The 17473-nt window shown below is 40.2% G+C and overlaps 1 protein-coding gene across 2 annotated transcripts in view; it reads left to right on the top strand.

The window, feature by feature from the left end:
* LOC135483258 (neuromedin-K receptor-like) overlaps positions 1-17473 on the top strand; it is a 130576-nt gene that overhangs the window by 73158 nt on the left and 39945 nt on the right. The window contains exon 2 of one of the 2 annotated variants that reach the window (XM_064763976.1): positions 1059-1835. The exons of the other annotated variant lie outside the window; for it this stretch is intronic. Within the exon in view, the coding sequence (XP_064620046.1) occupies positions 1071-1835 (765 nt within the window). The 5' untranslated portion in view covers positions 1059-1070. The remainder of the gene's footprint in view (positions 1-1058; positions 1836-17473) is intronic. 2 annotated transcript variants of the gene reach the window in all.

Below are 17473 nucleotides of genomic sequence, written 5' to 3'. Positions count from 1 at the left end.
GAAATGGTTCAAAGGATGTAGACCATCAAAGCTCCTCGAATATAGGCCCAATATGACTTACGTTTCAGTTGTATACGTCAGCTAAAGTTCTAGCATGTTAGCTTTCATAAGTTATTTAGAGGCCTATGTTTTGACAGCAGCTGCGTGTATACGACATATCACTATGCAGTTTTGTCTCAAAACAGAAAATCGGTCAATTTAGTTAAACTTTCATGAATATATATATTCCTAGAATTTCGATGGTTGTTGCACACGAGTACTCTGGTGTCCTATACAATCCACTTGGCCTACTGTGGATGTCCCTTTGACCAGCTTGATACGTCGATAATTGCAATATCACGTTAACCTTTCAACGTTTCTTCTATCCACTCGACCACCTGGGCATTCGATCGGCGTCCATCAAAAGTCTTCGTTCCATCATTCGGTCATTGCCTCTTCAAGCCAGTTTGAAATCCGCCCCGGAAATTAGAATGGAATCACGATCCATGATTTACTTGGTTGATGTTTATGTGAGTGTCATACTACCCCACATGGAACATTAATGATATGATTTAGGAAGTATGATTCTGAAAACGGGCAGACTTTTGCTCTTATCCATTTTTCGAATTAAGATTTCTTTTTTCAAAAATAATTTTCGCGATCGTTATTTTGGTGTATAACAAATTCTTAAAATTTAGAAAAAAATTATATCTCGAGATTTTTCGTGAATCGGGGTTACTCTTAATATATAATAAGTCGAAAATAAAGCTCCGCGAATATTTGGCACTTTTGCAGTGAGGATTGTTGTAGGACGTGAATTGGATTTAAACTATAATTAGGTAATTTTATCAAGGTATAGGCCTAGTGACATGTAAATGTAGTTCAACTAGTTTTAGGAAAATCGGTTTAAATGAAGTAGTAGTGTCACGTTATCTATACTTTTGAGAATGTAGAAGTAATGTAGAAGTAGGTTTTGTAGGGAGCCATTGTTAATATCGATATTAGAATTATGTAGGTCTTAAATGATAGTCTAGATAGATTTATTTTGTGTTGGTTATAAGTGGATTCCTTTCTCTCAGGTTGAGTTCTCAATGAGGATTATGGAGCCATGGAATACTACAGTGGATATCCTCTATGTCCCGGATTACACGCCAAACGGCACTGTCCTCGAAACTCTCTACTATGTCCCACCTGGCATCATTGCGTTACTTGCCTTACTGTACGGGTCTATCTCCGTCTTGGCCGTCATAGGGAACGGAGCGGTCATTGTGGTCATCATAAGGAACAGACGAATGCAGACAGTGACCAACTTATTCATAGCAAACATGGCTTGTGCCGATGTCTTCATAGGCATTATATCCATCCCTTTCCAATTCCATGCGGCACTTCTACAAAAATGGGTGCTAGCCGCGTTCATGTGTCCTCTGGCGCCTTTTGTACAAGTCTTGACAGTCAACGTCAGCATATTCACTCTAATGATCATCTCAATAGACCGATACTTTGCCGTCATTCATCCTCTAAAGCACAGAGTGTCCAAGTATATTGCAAAGATTATCATAGGTGTGACGTGGACTTTTGCCGGAGTGTCAAGCATCCCTTGGATACTTTTTAACAAGGTTCAAATCGAGCAAGATGATAGTGACCCTGGAAAAAACAAATCGTATTGTGCGGATACTTGGCCGGATTTACGATGGAGAAAGACCTATACACTCTATTTGGTGGTGATTCAGTATATCATGCCTCTGTCCGTGATTATGTGTGCGTACTGTAGAATTGGATACAAAATATGGGGAGCGAAAACGCCAGGATTTGCTGTAGATTCACAAGATAGAATTATAAGTCACAATAAGCGAAAGGTAAGAACACATTTAAAGTCTTCTCGTTACAGCGAAATGCGTCATTCCGCTTACTAGAATGTTCATCTTCAGGATATGTGTGAAATGTAACACGTATACCTACGTAGATGGCATCAAAGAGCAATCAGGTAACAAGGTACATAGAGGTTCGGGATCTTAAGGTACACGTTCGAGTTTTCTACATGTAACTTAGACGATGAAAAAAGGAATCTCAGGTCTCCCGTAAAGTCTACTGCTTTCTTCAACAGCAGATGAGAACCTTTCAGTCACTGTCAGTGAGACTAAATCGACTGACATCGAATAATATTTCCAAAGAAGTCCTGAAGTATTTTGCTCAAAAAGGAGGCGAAGTGTTTCTAATTAGGTTATATGCCTCTTTACCTTGTGATAATATTTGAAATGTTACACGCGGACGGTCCAGGTAGGTGAGTGAGATTGATACATCTAAGCGCCATCAAGTGTAAAGATTAGATTATAGTAGCATCCTCTAACTTCAGACAAATATGACATTATTTCGATGTTGGTTGGATTCTGAGGTGACGCACGACCCCTATATCCTGATTTCCCTTACGACTTACTTTTTGCACAGGAGAAACAGAAGAAACCTTGAATAAGGCGCCAAGACTGACGGTGTATAATGATTCATGCAAATATGAGTCCGCAAGGATTTCAAGACAAACACCTCTCACGCATCTTGTCATTAAGGAGAACATAACGTGGGCTCAGTTGAGCATGTTTCTCCCGACTCTCATAGTACCGAATTGATGAAACACTTACAATAATTGAATGCACAAAATGAGAGTGGATTTAACACAGTCAAAAGAGTCAACTGAAATGACCTCAGTGCACCAGTCGCACATAGTTGCATGAAGAGAATAACCGGACAGTCCAGCTGTAACACCTTAATGGGTCAAATAGGGTACATCTTAAGCAAACCGAGGGGGTAATAAGTTGTTTATAGGAGCGCTCTTTAGAGCCAGCTACGTTAAACAACATCTCAAGTCATATTTCTTTTATTTACCGGCATGGGAACCTACTTGGTGTGTTTGTTTTCTTATATTGGCAATAACTGTATGTCCCAGTGTGATTTCCTCTCAATCATATCAACTTAACATAAGTGTGTCATATTGTATTGATGGCTATGTTCGAGTCGACCTGTGTTGATCTGAGTCAACACGACAGGTACTCAAGTTGACACATGACACATGCCGATCTGTTATACCATATATATACATGCTTTTAAATCTATTGACAAAAATCTGATATGCAACGCTAAGTAATAATCAGTCAAGCACTTTTAGTGTTCCCTGTACATCCCCCCAGTGTATGGATGCAACGGGTCATAATTCTTGCGATAAATGATTCCCTGGGATCGCCTCAGTCTTCCTAATGTTACAGACGCGTTTAGGAAGATGTTATATTACCTTTGACCACCTGCTCCTTTCAGTTGAAGAACGCATCTATAGTGGGGTTTACGTTGTAACTTCATATTCCCTCTGCAGTATTAGCCTCCAGGTTGTTTTTGTCACTGTGAATTATGCATTGCGAATGAAAATGGCGTCGTCGAGAGATTCGTACTCACGTAGGTTGTAAAGTACAAAAACGTATGTCACTCAATGGGATTGTAGAACGATTAGTACTTTAATGTTTCATAAGTTCTTTGGCGACCTTTGGTTGTGCTTGGCTACATTAACTTAGCGAAAGTCTTAATGAAATAAAACTACGAACTACCTCACTGGAAGACTTGGAATGTGGGTTGTTATGTAACTGATTAACCATGCACAACACGCCCCAACCACTGACAGTTCAAAAACCGATGGTTTCATGATACTTTCATTCATGTTATCACACATAGTGACCGCGAAAGCTGATTATTTTATTATGTTTGCGAATTGAACATTGCTGTGACCCTGTGGGCAGGCGAATAACAAGTTCAGTAGAGGACTAAAAGTTAATTTCATTTCTGATAAGAATATGCCAAGGTCTCATGGTCTCACGTACATATTTCTAACTCGTTTCAATGACACTTATTGCTCACCGTTTCTATTGTTACTTATCCCAGCCAAGAGCACAGTTACTATCACGACGCATAACTTAAATATCACATCATGTAAATTTGGTAGTATATAAGCATTTGGATAGTGATAGCCTTAGTTATTGAGCCCTGGAGAGTATCGGCGCCATGCCTTGCAGCAAAACCTCGTAAGTTTGCCAATTTTCGGGGCAACCCACCGTTTTGATGCCCGAGAACACATTATAAGCAGTAAATTGTTCCCCGAAACCGCGATGGGCGAATCGATTGCTTCTTCTGCTGATACAGTGTTTTTGTCACAACCCCAAGAGTATTGACTGAGCGCAATAAAGTCTGCACAAAGTGCGCGCTATTTGTTGTTTTTCTTGAGAAGAAAGAGATTAACAAACTTTCCAGCTGTTCACATGCGAGCATTGGGCACGTCCGTTTCACATTTTGCCGCTACATAATTTGAGGGCAACCCCCGGGTGTCACACTGGGAAGGTCCATTAACCGGGGCTAAGAATAAGAACTACTGCGGCGTTTCTTTGGCATGTTTGGAAACATGTTTCCTCTGCCCCTGGCGAGATAAAGGGGTACCATAGCCTTCTGTATCCTCAGGTGCATGAACCTTGAGAAAAAACCCGTTCACAACGGTAGTATTCCTGGTGGTTTTGTTGATGAAACACGATCATTGACAAAGTTGACTTTCAGACGCATTTTCTCTGATTTATTAAGGAGTGTCATGTTTATCACTCTTCCAATTAATTGCTTGAAAGTAATTGATGAGACGTTACGCCATATCTCATAAAAGGAGACGGCACAACTTGTAACTGGTTTATATCACAGATAATCTGATTAGAGCACTCTTCTTCTTTTTTAATTTAAGGTCGGAAATAGCATTTGATCTTAGTCGTCTCTTGGTTTTTTCCAATCTTATTTTCATTTTGAACCAATCTGTTTAATACTCTGCATTGCATGTATCGATGACACCCAGTACCGTAAGAATACAGATTACGTAGCGAACTATACGATTCCGTGGCTGTAATTGAGGATTAGGAAAGGATGAGTCGGTTATAGTCGGGTATATCACAACAGCACCCTTGCCAGTGGCCACTAGAATGTCTGGCGCCCCATCAGTTGGCAGTCGCTCTGCGTATCTCTGCGTATCTCACCATCCTATCAGCAGAGATGTTTCCGACTTATATATTGATGGTACATAAAAGCCAAATGTTCCAATCTTCGCAGCCGTAAATACATAGCCATGGCCCTTTCAATATGCGATTAAAAGCTGAGAATGGTCGGGTTTTCATCGATTATTGAGTATCTCTGATTTGATTCTCTCACAAGAGTGCAGGATTTCGAAAAGATACAACCCAAATACATGTAGTACTCATGGTACTCATCATTTTCGTTCCAGATCTGGCAATGAGAAATACCAATTTTATCTGAATGACTTGGTAATAATATGTCATTTGCCTTCAGATACTGTCTACCACAGAATTGTACACTAACATACCTAATCTAGTCGAAGCTATCGAACCAAAACCAGATGATAAGGACCACGCTACTAAAGTGTCTTGTCTATGTTTTCCTCCTGCCGCTAAAGTCATCTTAGAGTCGAAATTATCAGCCATTTTGATTCATGGAACAACAATTTTTATACCAGACGGATACATTGATTTTCGATTGTTTTCCCATAGTCTTCGTCATTGCAGTAAAGGCTCCTATGTCCACCATACTGCAATCAATTGAAACTCATTCGATCTTTATGCCCTTAGTTCTCGTTACGACTTGATTTGCCTCAAAATGATCAACATCATCGGGACTTGTTCCCTCGCTCTCTGAGGCAAGATGCGCAGTATCAGGAAACGACTTCGGCTTACTGTTGCGGTTTTGCGTTTTTCACTGGATTTGTGATTATAGAAGTAATTGCCGTGCTACAAACGGACATCTACATCGAAATTAATGAAACACCTGTGAGACCTCTGCGGCTTTACCCGCATTTTCCAATGGATCCACATTGATTAAGACCTGGTATGAAGGGACGATATCCGGTAGGATTACATATTGTGTAGGACTCTAAGCGCAGGAGATTTACCGATGATTAAACACCCACAGCACAATGTTATGATTAGACAGAAAGCTCGCTCGGAACTCCGTGACAAAATGAATTTCGTCAAAAGGGAAGTTGTTCGTGATGATTTTTTGTTGTTTTTTTTTGTTGTTTTTTTTTTTTTTTTTTTTAAATCCCACTTGCACATTTTCTTTAGTAACGAATTTTATGCTATCATGTATTAATGTTTTATTGTTTTATTATAAATTGTAAAGCGCTTAGAAGTTTTAACAACGTTTAGCGCTATAAAAATGTTTTTAATAATAATAATAATAATATCAGTTACTTGTGTCGCGGTGTGTTCCTTTGCCTTCTTGGTAGTTTTGGTCACTTATGAATAATGCTTATTACGGTAAACAACTCTATAGAAACATCATATGGCTAGTGAATATTGTTGTCAATACATATTATGATATATGAGCCTCTTTGAGATTCACGGATCTGCAATAGAAGGCAATCCCTTAGATGTAACAATATACATGACCGGAGAACGCCAAAGAAAAACATCATTGGATTTGCCGCTTGGGTTCCTTTGTTTCTTTTAAGCCAACTAGGATAAGTTGTTTCGACATGTACGGTAGCCTGAGCTGGTCATCCTGTGAACCACTGACCAATCGGTTGGTCTGCAGAATCACAAGCGATATGCTTGATAAGAAAGACGTTTGATGCTTTGAAAACAAAGTCAGTCACCGAGTCCAAAATCTTAAATTGATGGCATTTACCTGAGTAAATCGACAAGGATTCCTTAAATTGTTAGACGACCTCCGTGCAGTTTTTGGCGCTGAATCCTCAACCCGTTTGGTGGGACTATATCCTGCTTCATGACAATCAGATGATGAGCTGGCAGCTATGAATGGTCAATCAGGTTCTAACAATCTCGATAATACTCAAGATAATCGCATTTGCTTCGACGGAAAGTTGGCAAATTCGTTTATGAAACTATCGGAAGCTGTTGACATTCTTCCAGGCATCTTGACCCTGAAGGTTGTGACTCCCTTACGCCTTTGACTTCATTATCCGATGTATCTAACACCACAATATAAAAATGCTTTCAAGCGTTGGACAGTTGATTGGATGTGTTCACACGAGACGTGTTCATCAGACAGTCACCACTGGTTCGAACGTTTGTTTAGTCAAAGCTTTTGCCTGTCCTCATGATTCGACAATCTAAGATACAAAACGACTGTGAGCAATCATCTAAAAGCGATCGCACCTGGCCGTCTGAGTGTGACTTCCTCCTTATAGGACCAATTTGGTGTGACTATCTGTCCTTATCAAAATTGCAGACATGATCTACTAGTCCAATGAACCCACCCACAGACAGGTTCATCTGTTTTCACGACATCAGGACCTTTCAAGGAACATAGAGGAATAAGAGCATGTGGCATTTCACAGCCCACGAAGGTTGATTTTTGGAGTGATTTCACACAGCGAAATGGCATAGATTAAGATCGTGGTTAGAGTTACACGAGGAAGCTGAACTGTGACGCGGTGCTATCATGACCATGCCAATAGTTGAATAAAGTATCTAAATGCGGACAAAGCTGTTCCATTAATTCCATAAACATGTAGCAAGTCACGATACATTTATGACAAAATAATGGGAATTGGACGATCATCATTCTTGTACCGGAAATATCCACCAGAGATTATTAGTTTGATTGATTACGCATTAATGAATAAAAATGGCGAAAAGAATACCCCGGGTAAGCTGGCGGAATGTGATATATTGGTTGGACAGTTGGCAATATACACGTAGTTGCCATTTCTATTATTGTACGGCTGTGAGAAGTTTCTGCGGTATGCCGATCAAATGTCACGTGCCGATGTCATTGATGAATCCGATTATGCCTAACAGAGTGATGGCAATTGACAACACACGACTTTAGACGCATGTGTTTGGAAACTGAGTGCACTTTAGAAGGCGAATTTTTTCATATGTTGACGTAATTTGTCATGTAGATGCCAACGACGTCCGGTTGTGCATCCCATCAGTTCGTCATATAATTGGATTGGATTAGTTTTATTACCAGTGAACAATCAATGTAAATTCGACTCGTTATCCTCTCTTCTAGTGCAGTACCGTGGGATACAAAATATGTTTCTCTTACTCGAAAATTGAGTCCTGGATAGTTTGATAAGTCGCAATGAGAAAACGAATGACTTTATCTATTTTCTTTATCAACAATGATCAGATCTTTTCTTTTTCACGAATATGAATGACGCTTCGTTAACTTGTTTTAGCGACTTTTGAAAAACTATTGCAAAAAATGATTTTCGTGCCTTATTGGGATATATCGTCACAATACCCGTCAGGAACTTACTTAATCAGGTTAATGTAAATGTGGATAAAATTAGAAGAAAGAGGCACTCAGGAAAATAGAAAACAGATACACAGCCGCACTGCCTTGGGGAGTTAGATAATCTGAAACAAGTCTTGCAAAAAAATCACCGAACGTTCTTAAGACAACCAACAACAGACATATTTGCTGAGCCTCGAGGTTTAATTTTCACCACATTATTACAGTTAGTTGCGTTCGCCGCAGAAGTATCAACACTTGATTTGCCCATCTTGAAAACAATTCCTAAAAGTCTCCATCAATCGATAGATAATTCCTTATCTAGATCACTCCGATGCTTTCTTAGACACGCTTCCCGTATGTGGCTGGCTGGGAGAGACAGTCCCACGAGTTTCTCTATTTGAATTATTTTCACGAGGCAGATCACTTTTTCATGCTGATTTAACAGATTCGATTTAATGAGCAAAATGGGAAATTTCTCTTTGGAAATGTGCACTTTGTTGTTCTTATAATGAGTTTGTTATGCACGGTTACTCTGTATATGGTTGATAACATTGTCTATTTTGTGCCGAATTCTTCAGTAGAATAAATCACTTGCGCATTTGGGGTTATTGCTGCAGAATAGTGGCATCGAAAGCCACTATGAAGAATGAAAAGACCTTTTAATGCATTATTGCCATTATATATTCATACAGAAAGTTAATGATGTATTAAACTTCTCCAATATGATATGCTTTTAGTTTTCAGAGAAAAACTTTTGCATTAAATGTGCAATATATTTTTCCGTTATACTTGAAGCAATAAGCTCTCCATTTACCAGAGAATAGATTGCGCAAACGATGAAGAAAAACAGAATGTTGCTGTCTTTTCATGCATCAAAAGGAACAATGGCTTGATGAACTTCGCGTATTGTCATCCTGATAAACTTTTCGACTTTATGCCTGGTATTGCGAAGCATGGTTAGAATAACATGGTCGTGATGAGGTATTGCTTTTTTCTTTATACCAAAGTAGGAATATGAACTTTTGCATGGGCACTGAGAAATGTAGCCTCGCCTATCTCGTTATTATCAAACATGGTGCACCACATCTTACTAGTTAAGCGGACGCAATCCTTCGCGAACGCTCTTTGAGAACCAGAGAGTAAATCGGTAACTTAGCAAATCCCTTGGTGTTTCTTAAAAACGCCCATATCAGCCATCAACTATGAAGTGCGTGGATTGTTTACGACAATAATAAGGGCAAGCGGCGTCTTACTTAGCAAGTCTTCATAGTGAATGCTTCTGGCGGATGTCTCAAATCGTGCTTGAATGGATCTGTCACTACCAAATTGGGAATAAATGAAATGCCACACTTTATTCAATCAGCTGTTGATTTCTCTGTATAGTTTGACCGATTTGCTAGACTCAACTGATATGGGTTCTTATTCATTGGTTTCTATGCCCTGTTGTGGCTTGATTCCAGACAGCTCAATGTATCTTGATTTTTTTCTGATACCAGATAATACCACAGTGTCAACGATTGGCATGTCGGTACAATATGTCATAAATGCCACTTTCGAATGGGGCACAGAATCGCCCGGCCCAAGGAGAATTTCTTGTTGTTTTGCATATCATTGTGGAATATGTCACCACTCTCCTCCTCCTCCACTCTCTTCCTCCACCCTTCCTCGGTGCCAACTGCAGGAGTAAAGACTGCAAGCAATAAAGCCTAAAATGATCGTGGAAAGTTGTCAGTATTCTGCTTCAAATGGTTCGTTCTTGGTCATACTTTTTCCGAATAGGCAAAATAAGTAGTTATAACACGTTGTTCAAATGTTGTATTGTCAGTGCAAAATCACTAAACATCAGAGTGCCATTTTCTCGTGAAATGGCCTATATACTTCTTGATCGTTGCTGTACTTGAAACAGCAGTTCTTGATTCACATAATTATTTCATTCAAAAAAACATACATTTTATACAAAGGAGGACCGTGTACAACGACTTCCTCCTTCAGAGCAGAAACTTCATACGCAGCATACGTTCATTAGTAAGTCTATCTGTACGTATTCCGTTGCTTCCTTCTCCGAGTAATTTTCACGCTATGAGGAAGTGTGTCATAGAGCATTGGATTAATTCACACCTGTGGCGAATAAATAAAGACAGGAAGAGTTTCATAGCAAAACGAGATATTCGCTGTATCCTCTATTATGGAGTTGACCATACCATGGCATTGCCAATAGTAGAGCATGTTGTAGGACTTGCACGCTTGACTTGGATGCCGCCACGATAGGTGAATATATGGGATGTTTATGATATTTATTACTAATAACTCGAACGGCCAAGTTCGAAAACACAAACGCCCGACCACCAAACGACCAACCGCAATTGAAACATGATAGGTCTCACTTGACTGCACAAACAGAACAGGTCACAGAAAGAAAAAAATGAAAATTACTCCTCGAGGGGGTTCGAACTCGGAACCCTCGCCACTTGATCCTGGCCGTCTTACCCACTAAGCCATGAAGTCTTCGTGGTAAATGAACAGAATTTTCAGAATAAGCTTGACAGAATCATGGTGTCTTTTGTGCCATCTGTACCATTTTCAGTTTGAAAGTGGCCTTTAAAATTTGCCCTCTCACGTACAATATTGGCAGAGTGAATTCATTAGATACATAATCAGGAGATGAACATGACACCCTGTGATGATTACAAGAGCACGCAGCTATTTTTCGAGTTTTAAGATGCAAAACAATTTTCCGCTTTGCCAGTATTAAAACCATGCGTGTATTGAGGAACAGTCTGATGAAGTGGCATTTGATTTCGAAGAGTGACCGTGAGCGGTCGGAATGGCCACTTATAGTAAGATTATATGAACTGATCACCACTGCGGCCTGCTGGTAGTCTATCATACCTGAGTACATTTGAAACATGGCGGACGGTCGTCAGTGTTTTCTAACAAGGCCGTTAGGGTTTTTATGCATGCATGTCAGCTTTAATATCGCGGCGGCGTTGTGTTACTCTACAATTGCCCCATATAATGTAACAATGAATCTTTTCTTGTAGGTGACAATAATTTGATAGCCACTGATAATTGATTTCGTTACCGACCAAGTTCATCTACCTTGGGTCGTCGATAGGGGAGGCGAGGGGGGCATTTCCAAAGAAATGTTCTTCATTTTGGAAATGTAGCGTCAAGAACTGGAGCTCCTTATTCAGTTTTCTTTATCATTCCTGACACTACTTGACACTAAAGTACTTCATAGTTTACAATTTGATGAGAAAAGAGTCAATATGCAGCTGTTTCGCTATTGTTTTGAATTGCGAAGTATACCCGAGGAAGTATGTCCGTACCTTTTTCATCACAAATGGCCCAGGTATGAAGTCTCGTGCTATTCTTCACAACCCTATTGTACGAAAAGTTAAAAGTTGGCCAAATTGAGATGTAACAATTGTATAAAAACAGATACGTCGTCTCTCTGACAACTACCACAATTGAAATATACAGTACATGACGGTGTCAGCCGATTGCTCCGGGCAAGACATGGTGATATAAGATGCCACATGGACTCCAATGGACAAATCTTTCGTTGGTGCATTCGATGCTTGTATATTTCCGATAATGAGACGTCTCTCAGATCGGTGTTTTGGGCCATATGCATTTCAGTGCTAGTTTGACAAATTTCGTGTATGCTAAAATAAATTTAAGATGTTTTCTAGCAATTTTTGTTCCTCCAATGTGTGCTCTGAGCCGTTATGTAAACTCTGATATTTGTTTTCCAGTCACATGTTGTTACTTTGAGTTAAAACTCAGTGTTTAAGCAGGCAGAAAAGCCTTAAGGCGACTAAAATACAAAAACAATTGTTATGATAAAAACACACCTGGCAGGCTGAGGTAAATATGAAACACAATACACTGCTGAAATGTACTGTCATGACTGTTGGTAAACAGAAATGTTCTACTTTCATAGTTGTTATTTTTCACTATGTCTAGCGAAAGCATCCCCCAAATTCACCATCACATTGGTCTGGCCTGATAAGAAAAGGAAACTTCTGCATGATTTATGAGTTAATCTGTTGCCAATTGGTATCATCAACAGATATTGATGATCTATCATATTACGATTCGGCGCTCTTTGCAATGCAGATTAATAGATTATGAAACTCTGTGAAACGGATTGGTTTGGATCGCAAACAAAGCATCCATCATGTCGACATTGATTCAGCTTTCATGCAACATCTTTTTTGAATATTTATTTTTCAAGCAAATTCCCTTTTTGCTTAATCATTGTAATCGATGATGATAAAGGAAGTGTATAGTAACTGCCCATCCATTGTATTCAATACAAGGCATCGTTAGCCTATGCGATGATGTTGCTCGCATCGGCACTCTGTGACTAACCAAGGAAAAGAGGGATGAGAATAAGGAGGCCAATGTTTGCTTCGCGGGGAACCCTGATGTTTTTTCAATCAGATGGACTGAGCAAAGCTCCTCTTTTTCTTTTAATTTGGAAAGCGACCATCTTGGAAACCATTTTTAGCTTAGTTTTGTAACGGAATATTGATATAAACTGCCCCAGGAAAGAGAGCTGCACTACCACACCACTTCCTCTAAGATTGTGAAATTGACATCAGTGACCCAAACTGTTCTCCCATATCCACTGCAAATGACATGCATTAACATTACCCGAGGTGAGCACATGGTCATTTTGAAGATCTAAGCGTCTCTAACACTTTACACAGGCATTTTGACGACCATAGAACTCAAGATTAGGATTTCAAGACAAAGATATTTTTAGCCTTTAAGTTATACCCCAAAAGACATTTCTCCCTATATGTCTCTAGTTCACGTGTTCACCAGATGTCAGCCTAATTACCGCGTTGCCTTAATTAAACATTCAACATTTTCAAACGAAGTTTTTTAATCATCCCAATGTTTGTTGTTTCATCGTTTCCTTTGAAACACACTCTAAAAGCACAATTTGCAGTTTTCATTTTGTTAAAAGCCTCTTTACACAATGCTGGTCGGAAATTGGATCGCGAATGAGAATTTTTTTCGCATAAAATGCACGCCATTGTTGACGATATTTGTAAGATTAGTGCTCGAGAGACATAAAAAACACCGTCTTATTTTATGACGATTGGAATTAAGTTAAAAGGATGTTACTTATTGGTGACATTTTCGACCTCCAAGACTGAGGAAGTTGATATTTGTCAGAAATCAGGCTGTAAAGATGGAGTTCAACTCTTGGTTTGTTTAGTTGTGTTTTTTTTAAAACGTTAGGCGTTATGTTGTGTAGCGTAGAATAATCATATATTTTGGTTCTGTCGGTACGAATGTGTCATATCGGCGTTACAGTAATCACCACACGCTAGCTTTCTTCATGGGACCTCATACACGCCTCTGGCTATTTCTCTGTTATATAAAAGAAACGCCTCCCACTTTTCTGACTGCATTGACATTGCTGATACATTTTTCTGCTAATTTTGATAAAGTCAACGCTAATTGAAAGCAGTCAAATGACAAGTTATCAAAGACTGTTACCGTTCGACGTACCACCCGGTACGCTCCCACCAATCACAGATCAGCAGTTGATTAAAACCGACGATACAGGCGGGAGGCACATGACGTGAACCCAATTACTGACATTTCATATTTGTTTATATTTTATGAAATTAAAAACCGGCGCTGATCAGAAATTAATTGCCGAAGGGCATGGAGGCGGATATTTGAGTTAGATATAAATCAATGGCTGTATATTTGTGGTTGGCGCGAACAATTTATTGCCTGTACCACGATTATTACGGGGGTTTTGGCCCTATCAATCATCTGACATGACACACCGCCTTTCTTTTACAACAAATTGTGTCGGAGGTAGCTGTACTGGACCGTTTAGCATTTGCTCGGTTTTTATAGAGTAATGCCAAGCGTGTTGGATACTGATGCTGTTATTGGAGAAAACGTAATTTACTCTATAAAAACTAGGCATCCAGTGTGTTGGTCTGCCTTTGGGAGAGGCATGGTGTCGCTTATTGTTGTAGTTAAACCGAGGGCTACTAGCAGTTGTTAGTTTATTTCGATCCATCAATACTAATTGACAGCTTCATCTCACCGTAGATTTCCCCCTTACATGACTTGAATTGATACTATAAACGTGGGTGTACCTGGAGTTTCTACTTACCGAAACCTACCAGGCATCGTGATCCACTCCCATACCGCTCCTATCTCGCTTACTCACGCTTGATCTTGGCCAATACCTTTCCCCCTTACATGACTTAAATTGATACTATAAACGTGTGTGTACCTGGAGTTTCTACTTACCGAAACCTACCAGGCATCGTGATCCACTCCCATATCGCTCCTATCTCGCTTACTCACGCTTGATCTTGGCCAATACCTTTCCCCCTTACATGACTTAAATTGATACTATAAACGTGTGTGTACCTGGAGTTTCTACTTACCGAAACCTACCAGGCATCGTGATCCACTCCCATACCGCTCCTATCTCGCTTACTGACGCTTGATCCTGGCCAATACCTTTCCCTCTTACATGACTTAAATTGATACTATAAACGTGAGTGTACCTGGAGTTTCTACTTACCGAAACCTACCAGGCATCGTGATCCACTCCCATACCGCTCCTATCTCGCTTACTCACGCTTGATCTTGGCCAATATCTTTCCCCCTTACATGACTTAAATTGATACTATAAACGTAAGTGTACCTGGAGTTTCTACTTACCGAAACCTACCAGGCATCGTGATCCACTCCCATACCGCTCCTATCTCGCTTACTCACGCTTGATCTTGGCCAATACCTTTCCCCCTTACATGACTTAAATTGATACTATAAACGTGAGTGTACCTGGAGTTTCTACTTACCGAAACCTACCAGGCATCGTGATCCACTCCCATACCGCTCCTATCTCGCTTACTCACGCTTGATCTTGGCCAATACCTTTCCCTCTTACATGACTTAAATTGATACTATAAACGTGAGTGTACCTGGAGTTTCTACTTACCGAAACCTACCAGGCATCGTGATCCACTCCCATACCGCTCCTATCTCGCTTACTCACGCTTGATCTTGGCCAATACCTTTCCCTCTTACATGACTTAAATTGATACTATAAACGTAAGTGTACCTGGAGTTTCTACTTACCGAAACCTACCAGGCATCGTGATCCACTCCCATACCGCTCCTATCTCGCTTACTCACGCTTGATCTTGGCCAATACCTTTCCCTCTTACATGACTTAAATTGATACTATAAACGTGGGTGTACCTGGAGTTTCTACTTACCGAAACCTACTAGGCATCGTGATCCACTCCCATACCGCTCCTATCTCGCTTACTCACGCTTGATCTTGGCCAATACCTTTCCCCCTTACATGACTTAAATTGATACTATAAACGTGGGTGTACCTGGAGTTTCTACTTACCGAAACCTACCAGGCATCGTGATCCACTCCCAAATCGCTCCTATCTCGCTTACTCACGCTTGATCTTGGCCAATACCTTTGACATGGACAGTTTACGGTAAATATGTCTTTAATATCTATGATAATATCATGAGATCAGATTCTACTTTTGTAACATAAATATCGGCTGTGTCTTTCTGTAACAGTCCTTATTGGGTTCTTGATTAATTAAATGGACTGCCCAATGGCACTATTACTGCACGGAGCATGTGGGGAAAATGTACAAATGAAGTAGTGTTTTTTCGTGTGCAGTTGTCTTTTCCCCTTCTTATCGCATTTCCCCTCATACCTTGACCAGGAAATCAATAAACGTCTTTCAATGGACACACATCATTCTCACAGCGGCATGTGAGCTCGGTTATCCATTAGTACAAGCCCTCTGGCTGATTAGTCCATTAGCAAAATAACTCTATAGTTACCATTGTTTTCACTTGTTTTGTGTAAGGTTACTTGGCTCGTATTCCTCTACATTTTCCTATCTTACCCTTATAAGTGTAGCCTGGTCTGGTACCTTTTATTTCGCTTTCATAAGTCTTTGTTAATTCATGATGATGTGGGTCAATTAGCATTGTGTCCTAATATGGCAATATCCCTGTTCTTTATCGTGACATCAAAGAAATTATGTTAATAAGCAGAGTTCCAGAAAAAGAGGGATCAGTCATCCTTTCATGTTATTAATACGTTAGGCAGTTTTTCATTTTACTGAAATGAAACATGATATCTTTCCATGACATGTCACATCACAACCTTCAACACCCCTCATATGTGTCATTCCACGATGTTTTTCCCATTATACGGCCAATCGATCTCCTTTCCCGGATACTGACAACATGTAAGTTTATCAAAGGAAGGTTTCTGCATCACCCGCTAACCTTATCACATGTACTCTTCCCTTTCCGCTGGGCATGCCTCCCCTCGCTTCTGTCACAGTCACCTTTTGTCACCGCGGACGAAGCCAGATAACTAGCCAGACATACATGACAGAGACTAGCCTATGGAACCTGTCAACACTAATAATGGCGTGTCCGAGGCGGTTATTCAGGCCCCATCACTGACCAGAACTGTACACTACAATCACGACAACACCCTCTGGGAACATGTCAAGATGGTTACTTAGATATTAGTGTACGAGGTGGTCATTTGCACCAGATTGGAGATGTTTGCACGACGGAGACAATTAGAGATGAGGCTAGGCAGATACGGTGATGGTGTCAGTGGTCATCGATGTCGGTATTGAAGAGAGCTAATCTGAACGACGAAGCAGGGTCAAGCATATACGTAGCTATCCTGGAGCACAGAAAACAAAAGGAGATCCTGTTTCGCTGCCTGCTCTAACGTTATATTCCAGTGTTTTATTCTGAAAGTCGCTCGAGATAAGATGAATATCATGACCGGCACGGTTTCGGTATGTTGCTAGTTCAAACCAGAACCGTTCCTTTCTTCATCACCATTATCATCATCACGGCCTTTCTTATCTTTTTGGGGGATATTTACCAAGCCGTAGCTTTATTGTGCTCAAACACGTCGGTTAGAACAACCTGACAATATCAGGCCATTTCACTCGATACATACTCACGCCCTCATCGGAAACTCTGCGTGTGTGGGAGTAATGTTGTAGGCACTGTTTGCAAGAGGATGGGATTAGAACGGAACATTAAAAGCAAAATAAATTTTCTGATAAATGTCCATCTTATAAAGTTATATTCGCCATCGTTATGGTAATGTTCGGTTTCGCAGTATCACTTCAACATG

The sequence above is a fragment of the Lineus longissimus genome, chromosome 1 (genome assembly GCF_910592395.1).
Source record: "Lineus longissimus chromosome 1, tnLinLong1.2, whole genome shotgun sequence".
Taxonomy (NCBI): Eukaryota; Metazoa; Nemertea; class Pilidiophora; order Heteronemertea; family Lineidae; genus Lineus; species Lineus longissimus.
This window is presented reverse-complemented; position numbering and strand designations above follow the sequence as displayed.